Here is a 9,704-nt window from a genome sequence, read left to right on the forward strand (position 1 = left end):
CTGTTGTATAAACTATAATCTATAAATAGAAGCTATTTTGTATATCTATAAATTTTTAGGTGAACACTTGATCGACTCTAAAGATTATAAAACCATCTTTCTTATTTTATTTTATTTGTAAGTGAAAATGACAGTTACTATTCAAAAATTTATATTTTTTTCGTAAGTTTTTTTAATAGGATTAAAAAAAATAAATTATCAATAATTTTTTAAATTTTTATTAAAAATTATTTATTTTATATATTTTTTAATGTCATGTGATTTTAATCACATTTATCAGTCAAAAATTAATGTGACGTTTGAAAAGGAGATTCAGATTTTATTCAAATTATAGTTCGTGACTCATTACTAAGAAATTTATAAAAAAATACTTTTTAAAAGAAAAAAAAACCAGAATATTGATTTCAAAGCAATTTCTTCCCGAGTTCTTGCGTGAAAACCGTACAACACGACGACCACTGTCATCTTTGACAATTGTTGGCAGTTAACCAAAATCCACACTCCAACATTAGCTAATATATATGCGCGTTTAGCCACTTCCAGCCTTTTTTTGGTTTTCTCCCATCATCCATCCATACGTCTTTTTTTTTATTTAGTCGGTGAACACAAACAGAAGCAGAGCAGTACAGCACAGTTAAGCCTGGAACACAGAAGAGATCAGGACCTTTTGAAAGCGCCTTTAGAAGAAAAGTCATATAGACGGGAGGGAAAATTTTGAACAGAGACCAACACTAAAGACAATTTGGCACACCAACGAGGTAAGGTAGCTCTGTGCTTCTGAGTGACCGAGTATGAGTGACCATCGCTTTAGTAAAAGTGGTTTCCCTTTTTATGTGGTCGGTTTGTTTTTCCCAAGATTTTAACCGAGTTAGTTCCTAGTTCCTTTCCACGCTAACAAATAACTAAAAAGTTCTTCACTAAACACCTAACTGAAACAGTGAAATATTCCTTTTAATCCAATCGAATCTAGTTTAGTTTTAAATGTTTAGAAGAGTCGGTGTTTCTCTCTGCTCTAGAAAGTAGAAACCTCCCGTTATCTTCTCATTAGCGAGACCTCATTTGTTTCGCGGGTTTAAATTTTTAATTTGAGTTGAAATGTGATATTTTTTTTAAGAGTTTTTAAATATAATAAAAAAAATTAGATGTGCAATTTTCTGATAAAATTTTAACTGTAAAAATCTAAAGCTAAAAACTCAAATCGGTAAAATGAACGAGGCATGAGTAATGCTTCAATCAAATCTATCTAGCTTATAAAAGTAAGGGGTATGACAGGACGGATTTCAGAATTTTAAATTTAGACCGTGTTTAGAATTGATCCCGTTTTTATTTTTTACGTTTTTTAAGAAGTAAAAAATGAAAACATTTTTAAAACGGTATTTGGCGCAATAAAGATAAAAAAGAGAAATGAAAATGACTTTTTTGGTTTAGTGTAAAATGAGAGAGAAATGAAAAATGATTTTTAGTCATTTTTCATTTCCTCCTCTCTCGAGCACAGAGATGTGACGTTTAACTGTAGAAATCTAAAACTGAAAATTCAAATCGGTGAAATAAACGCGGCCTGAGGAATACTTCAATCGAATCTATCTAGCTTATAAAAGTAAGGGGTATGATAAGACGGATTTCAGAATTTTAAATTTGGGCCATGTTTGGAATTGTTCCCGTTTTTATTTTTTACGTTTTTCAAGAAAAAAAATAAAAACATTTTTAAAACGGCGTTTGGCGCAATAAAGACAAAAAACGAAAATGAATACGATTTTTTAGTTTAGTGTAAATTTTTTTATTTTCTCCTCTCTCGAGTACAGAGAGAGATATATATATTAATGAGTTTTTTTATACTCAAAATAATTTCTAGAAAAAACTACTAAACACATTTTTAAAAATAATTTATGTATAAGATTGAAAATGTTTTCATTTTCATTTTCATACAAAAAATAAAATAATTTTGAAACGAGTTCTAAACGCACTCTTGACTTTCTCTTTTGTCAGAAAAGCAAACTATCATTTTTTAGTTGCAATTTACTTAAATATATATAAAAAAAATTAGTTGCAATTTTGCTCCAACATGATAAAATTTTAGAGGTTTTCACTCGTAGAACCTTGTTAGATACGATAAAAATCATATTAAATAAAAAAAATACATAATAGACAGTTTTTATATAAATTTAAAAAGTTTTCTTAGTAGTTTTTTTTTTTTTTTTTCTCTCTAAATTTTAAATGAACCACGAGTGGAACTAAAAATGAGTTCATGGATATTTTTGTTTGTAAAATTAAGGACAAATTTTATAAATTCTCCTTAAATTTTGTCGCTTGTGTTAACATACTTTCTAAATTTTAAAATGTGCATGTTATGCCTCCTGAATTTTGTTACTTATGTCAACATGCCCAATGAGGTTAACTCTGTTAAGTTTTTTAACGGAAATGTTTATAAATACCCGTTAAACTTTGTCACTTGTGTCAATATGCCCGCTTAACTTTAAAATATACTTGTTTTACCCCCTGAATTATGATATGTCTCCAACTTTTATCCAACCATCTTGATTCTATCAGTTTTTTGAACAAAAATATTGATATGACTATTAAATTATTAATTATCTATGATATTTGACAATTAAAGTTTGTTAAGTTTATGGGTTTCTTAAGGTTTTTGTTGTTGTTGTTTTTTTTAAGGTATAATTAAGTAAATGACCTGAACGCATTTGGATATAAAAATGCTATATAGGTATAAAGCATGAACATGTTTTATGTCGAGCACTTCTATCTAGTTGAAATATTAAGGAAAAAATACTAACAAAATTCATTATATTATACAGATTTGTTCTTAATTTTTTCTCTCTTTATTGCCTCTAATCAACTAATGTTTTGAAAATTGATGCTTAACAAATATTTTTAGAGGAAAATGTATTCAATCAACCTTAAATATCATAGATAATTACCAATTTAATGGTCATATCAATATTTCTATTAATAAAACTGATAGAATTAAGATTGAGGGAAAAAAGTTGGAGACATATTATAGTTCGGTAGGCAAAACATATATATTTTAAAATCATGGGGCATATGGACACAAGTGACAAAATTCAGGGGCATTTATAAGCATTTTCGTTAAAAAAATTAACTGAATTAACCTCAATAGGTATGTTGACATAAGTGACAAAATTTAAGGAGCACAACATACATATTTTAAAATTTAAGGACATGTTGACACAAATGATAAAGTTCAGGAGGAATTTATAAAATTTGTCCTAAAATTAAATCAAGAACAAATAGTTACCTACGAAAACAACCAATGATATGATCCAATATTATGTCACAAGACTCACAACATAATTGAAGAATGCTTAAAGAATAGGAAGAAGAAAAGGAAAAATTAAACAATATCTAATAATGTAATAAATCTAATACTACTTTCAAAAAACAGACAAAAATAAATAAATATAATACTAGGCGTTTATAACATTGTTACTTTACATGAATAGAAACGTAAAGATAGAAGTGTTTGCTTCCCTTTTCTATATATTCATGCATTTTACTACCGAATTAATGCTGATAATAAGGATCGCATGATGTCAAAAATAGGAAGGAGAATGTCAATTTTAACATTTGTTAAAGATCTGTTTAGAATGTATACTTAAATTATAATTTTTAATTTTGACATTTGAAATTTAGTTTTTTATGAGAAACAAATATTATAACATAATTAATGATTTGAGTTTGAGTATACGAATTAAATGGGTCTTAAATATTGTTTCCTAATTAATTGAAAAAAATATGTTAAAACTTACTACTTCCTAAATGAGTGGCCTAAAGTGTGAGAAGCAGATGAAGAATCCGGGTTTTGTTTGTTTGGCTTTTTAAAATGACTGATCTAATCTTACGAAGAAGGGGAAAAACAAGGGCTGGTCTTGAATTTAAATCGAAAAATAAATAATAAAAATCAACTTTATTTTCTTTCAAGAAAAATAAATAACAAAAATCAACTTTCTTGATAACTAACAAAATATAAATCTTCAAGATTCCATATAAAAGCCGTTCTGTCAAAGAAGTGCATGAAATTGACTGGCATGTATCTTGGGAGTAATACAAAGACGGCCCCCTCCAAAAGAAAAAGAGAGAAGAAAATTCAGAACCAACTTGTCAATAAAAGGTTGAGAGGACCATTCCCACTCGTTATCCGGCAACAACCTAAACAGGATAAATAATCATTAGATCAAGGGCACAAGATAAAGTGGAGTGGGACGTGAATTTGGAGGTTGCAAGTTCCATCACTTTGTATTGAAATTGAAAAAAAACTATTAGGAAAGTGATCGATTAAAGTTAAAACATTTGGTGCATGTTTGGCAAAGAAGTTCAAACCCCGATTCAAATAGCTTATGTTAGTGTTTTTCTCGCACAAAAATTTTAGGGCCTGTTTGGTTCCGTTTTCACATTTTCCAAGAACCAAAAATTGAAAATGCTCTGAGGAAGCCATTTGGCAGCATTTCTTGAAAAGCAGAAAATGAAAACGTTTTTTACTTTATTCTTAAAAACTCAACAAAACTGAAAACGATTGAAAATCGTTTTCAGTTTTCCATTTTCATTTTCATTTTGTTCTTCTTCTTCTTCTTCTTGCAATTCCAAGCTGTAATCGAATCTCAATCAAAAAATCAACTCAAATTCCTCTGCCTCCCCCCACAGTCTTCTCCGACTATGCCCCCATCCCCCCACTCGTCTCACCACCCCCTCCTCATCCAGAAATGGGTTTTCGTTTTTCCTTGTTTTAGGCCCCGTTTTTGAGTTGATTGATGAGGTAAGGAAATGGGTTGATATGTTTATTTAATATATTATTAGTTTAAATATTATTACATGTTTTTAAAAATTAAACTACCAAACACAATTTTAGTTTTTTTTAAAACTGAAAATAATCTCATAATAAAACTACCAAACGCATTTTCAGAAATGATTCCAAAATGAAAATAAAAACGTTTTCGTTTTCATTTTCATACAAAAAACAAAAACGTTTTGGAATCAATTCCAAAGGCACCCTTACTCTCCTCAAAATCACATAGAATGACCACTGATATTTTAAGTTGACCCGGCGTTCTTATCGGTTTACTCATATTCAATGAATTGTGATGGAATGTATATCCTCTAAAGATTGACACAAATTGACTGCACTAACTAAAACTGTTAATCTAAGACATGTTAAACGGGCCGGTTCGAAGCTCGTTACTATTGGCCGGTCCTAGTTCACTTTAATTTTTTAGATGGGCCGATAGGTTAGGCCCAATAGTATTTTTCAGCCGAGTTCTAAATCCTTCATTTTATTATTACTATTTTAAAATTACCTTTTAAAATAATACATATCTATTAGTTTATTTGATGTCTAATATAAATATTAATTCCATCTTTTATTACTGCTACTATAAAGTGGGTACTTCTTTTCGTTATGATTGGTGAATATTGTTAAGAATCAATTACACAATCTAATGTGAGATTAATTGTTGAAACTTGAATGACACTTTACTTGTGTACAATGACAAAATAATCATTAATTAACCTTGATAATGAGCTTATAATATAACATTTTCACAATATGAAAACCCGTCAAGATCAATTTTTAGTACCTTAATATTGATTGAAGTACAACAATAGCTTCCTAATCTGTTCGTATTTATCAGCAAAACTTCTGTACTCTGTCATTTAAGACTTCATAGTGGAAACTGCAAGTGATAACCGATACAATGCAAATTTTAAAGGTAGCAAAATTCTATAAAAGGATGTATAGTTTGGACACTTTGACGAGAGTTTCTGTAAAATTAAGCGTACGTATGGCCCAGTGACCTTTCTAAGCCCACAAACTTGTAGCCCAAAACTTCATGTCAACGCAGCGGTGATAGATTGGGGAGTTGTTTTTTGGGGTGTAACTTGAGTATAGTTTTTAAGTTGAATTTGAGTTATAATTTGAGTTGAAGTTATAACTTGAATAAAGTTGAGTAAAGTTGAATAAAGTTGAAACTTAAAAGAACATGAACTTGAATAAAGTTGGAACTCGAGTTGTATTTTTTTGAGTTTTTTAGACAAAAGAACAACCCCTCAATTTCTTTATATCTAAGCACAAGTAAATTGTAATTTGTAAAAAAAAAAAAAAAAAAACATGATATGTAAAGATGACTTGGATTGTAAGTTTTAGGATTGTAACGACTTACCAACATTCTCTGACGCCATGGTTTAGTTTGATTGATGATTTAATTAGATGCAAAGATAAAAAGGAATGTTATTCCCTTTCTAAAGCGGAACAAAGTTATCTCAATTCTTATTGGGATTTAGCCGTGTGACTAACCAACTTGGTTTTACAAGATATATACTTGTTAGAAGCATAAATTGTTTAAATACCTTTTCTCTTGGGATATATATATATATATATATATATATATATATTAGACCATGGTGTTTGATATTCGGAACAGACGAGAAGAACCCGCAGACAAGGGAACCAAAAAGGGGGAGAAAATGGATGGAGAGGGGCTGTTGTGGCCTATGCCATAAACAAAAGTTCCACTAGGCAATCAAAACAGCCTGCAAGTATCCGAAAATGTGCATGTTTTTGGAGCCTTAATTTTTTCAGAATTCTGAACTGATGCTTTTAATTAGTTTGTACAGACTAAATTCCAATTTGTGTTCTTCTGAAACAAAAAATTAAAAAAGAAAAGAAAAATGCAGGCTGTTATGTTTTGATTGTCTGTTAATATTTATCATGTACCAGAACCGTTTCTACGTAGAAGTGCTACAAAGCCGAATCAATGAAGAGCAAAGGAAGAAAAAACTACAATATTCATAAAACTGTTTATGTTTTTTTGATTTGTGTTTTAGCGAATTGAGACGAATTATTGATTTGTTTAGAGTTCCAAGCACAGATACAATTGCTAAAATTTACTGTGCTAAGTAAAAGAATTTGGACTAAGAGGGCTTGAGACGTCCAAAATCCCTTCTAGCATGAGCAGAACGTTCTTCATGGAAGGCCTAAGTGACGGTTCCTCCTCAAGGCACCAAAGTGCAACTTTAACCATCCTCTCTAATTGACTCTCGTCTACATTTTCATCATCGACCACCAATTTCCGCAGCTCTCCATTCTCAAAACAATAACGCGCCCATTCTTCCAGGATCGCTTCTTCCTCGGGAACATCCATGGCAACATTTCGTCGACGACATATTATCTCCAGTAGCACAATCCCAAAGCTGTAGACATCTGCTTTGACAGTAACAGGAAATTTTTTATGCCACTCAGGGGCAACATACCCTCTTGTTCCTCTAATCCCGGTAAAGGTTTGTGTTTGATCTGGCCTGAGCAACTTAGCCAGCCCGAAATCGGAGATCTTGGCACATATTTTCTCATCCATGAGTATGTTCTGAGGCTTTATATCGCAATGGATCATTTGCGTCTCGCACTCTTCATGGAGATACACGATTCCTCTTGCTATTTCACAAGAGATTTTCACTCTTTCATCCCAACGAATCACGCCATGTTTCCCTGGTGTGAAGAGCATATCTGCAAGTGATCCATTGGCCATGTACTCGTATACCAAAAGCCTGTTCGGTCCTTCGCGGCAAAACCCGAGTAAGCGAACTAGGTTCCTGTGATGGATTCTCCCAATAGCTTTCATCTCATTTTGAAACTCTCTGTCACCTTGCTCTGGCAGTAGTCTTCCTAGTCTCTTGACAGCTACTACTTTTCCGCTGTAGAGAATCCTTCCTTTATAAACCGTCCCAAATGACCCTCTTCCAATCTCTTCCTTGAAACCCTCGGTCATCTTCTCTAGCTCTTCATATGTATAGGGTCGAAGCGCAACTTCATCGCCAAGTTCGGCTTCCTTATAGAAATCCATCTTTCTGTATGTCCAAACTTTGCTCTTACGGAACAAAACTATAGAGATCACCATCATCATGAATCCGAAAACAACAAGGACAACTCCGATAATTAGGAAATTCCTCCGAAATACTGATCTTTCGTCGGTTTCTTTGGGCAAAGCCGGTTCTTGATCAATGGTGGATTTGGGTGTGTATACCTTGACAAGAGCTATATTTGAATCACTTTGAAGACCTACCCCATACCTCAAAGGAAGCTTCTGCTTTCTGCACTTTCCGTCCTTGTAGAACGCAGCTTCGCAGTTGCAGTCACTGAGACAATCTTGTGTGCAGGCCTCTTTCTGTTGCAATGACAAATCTGAATACGTATTATCATACCAACCCGTGTTTGGAAGTTCTTCCATGGTGAAGGTGAAATTCATCCTCTCGTTTCCGCAGATATCCGCGATGCTGATATTCCTCTTGCACCCTGAACTTTTATCCGTCTTGTTAACAAAATCGAACCCCGGGAGACATCTACAAGTAATAGGTAGCTGTTCTTGATCACCATTAGAAACACAAAACCCGTTCAATCCGCACACGCCCTTGGGATCACACTTGTTCTTAGAAGATGACCATTCAACTGACCAGCTTCCGGTACTCTCATCATGATCATCTGAAGAATTACCATGGGAGTAAACTCGGAATATCCCATCAGAATCAATTCTCATGAGGAAGATTAATGATGTTTTGTTTCTAGTATAATATCCCTCATAAGTACTAGTATCACTTATATTCTTCATATTCAAACCATTACTAGTGTTCATCAGGTAAAGATAGCCATTGGAGTCAAAAACCAACGACACATTCTTACCTTTCCCGTCTGTCCAAGAAGTGAAGTACGAGTGTGGAGCTTCATCCGGAGTTCCCACAGGGTACTGACAAAGGTTCCCATCTTTTTGCATCTTCAGACGGAAGATTCCCGACGAGTGATCAGAGTCTGAGACGCTCGAAACAAGCTCGTTCCCCGCAGCGAGATGTTGAGTTGGCAAAAGGGTATCGGTTGGATGCTCGAAACTCTGCCATATAATTCCACCATCAGAGTTGTAGAGCACGAAATTGCCCGAATCGAGCATGGAAGCCGAAGACGCTGGCGGTAGCGAAGAATCTGCTATGTCATAATAATCTTTGCCTTGTGTTGGACGCAAGACCAGCCTTCCTTCACTCGTGAATAGCAAAGTGGCGTTGCTGGTGACTGGGGCGGAATCCCGGTCTGCGGTCCATACAACGGTCTTCTGAGCAATCCCCGCTAGAAATATCCCCACGGAATAGCCATTGCCTTGCTTGTAAAATCCAAAGGCGTAGAGACCTGAATTTGATAACCATGACAAGTTCTTATCAGGTGTAAGAGAAGAGCCAAGACTTACGTTAGACTGATCCTGTCTAATTTCTTGAGCTTCAGAAGTATTAATTTTGATCAATACAAAGGCAATAGTGAATAATAATTTGAGAAAGAAAGCCATAAGAGAATGATCGGTAGTAGAACTCTTCTTTGTCTCTCTTTGTTTCTTTCATTTTAAAGCATTGATTGGAGTTTAGACAAGTTAACCAAAGCTTATGACCACGTCGTGCAAAGTTGTGCATAAATTTTTTCACGTTATCAAAGAATGGTCTTCCAAGGTTTATGGTCAAAGGGCAAATAGAAATAAGAATCGTGCCATTGTTGACCATAAATTCATTAGAGGAGACGAGCTAAATAAAAAATGGTAGCTAAGATTTTGGCCATAATATGCCAGCTTAGAGGAAAAGTGACCATAATCTTAAAATAAACTCTTCTTTTTTTGAGTCTTGAGACGGGACTGACTATAATTTTGTTTTATGAC

The 9,704-nt window shown here is 33.3% G+C and overlaps 1 protein-coding gene across 1 annotated transcript; it reads right to left on the bottom strand.

Annotated features, from left to right (window-relative positions):
• Positions 1-6,917: 6,917 nt before the first annotated feature.
• LOC21388438 (G-type lectin S-receptor-like serine/threonine-protein kinase LECRK1) lies at positions 6,918-9,344 on the bottom strand. The gene is made up of 2 exons (XM_024170151.1): positions 8,696-9,344; positions 6,918-8,497 (listed from the first exon to the last, which is right to left on the bottom strand). Exons 1-2 carry the CDS (start codon positions 9,342-9,344, stop codon positions 6,918-6,920), a joined length of 2,229 nt encoding a protein of 742 aa, XP_024025919.1.
• Between the last annotated feature and the right edge of the window lie 360 nt (positions 9,345-9,704).

This window comes from Morus notabilis, unplaced genomic scaffold (assembly GCF_000414095.1).
Source record: "Morus notabilis unplaced genomic scaffold, ASM41409v2 Scaffold94, whole genome shotgun sequence".
NCBI classification, from domain to species: domain Eukaryota; kingdom Viridiplantae; phylum Streptophyta; class Magnoliopsida; order Rosales; family Moraceae; genus Morus; species Morus notabilis.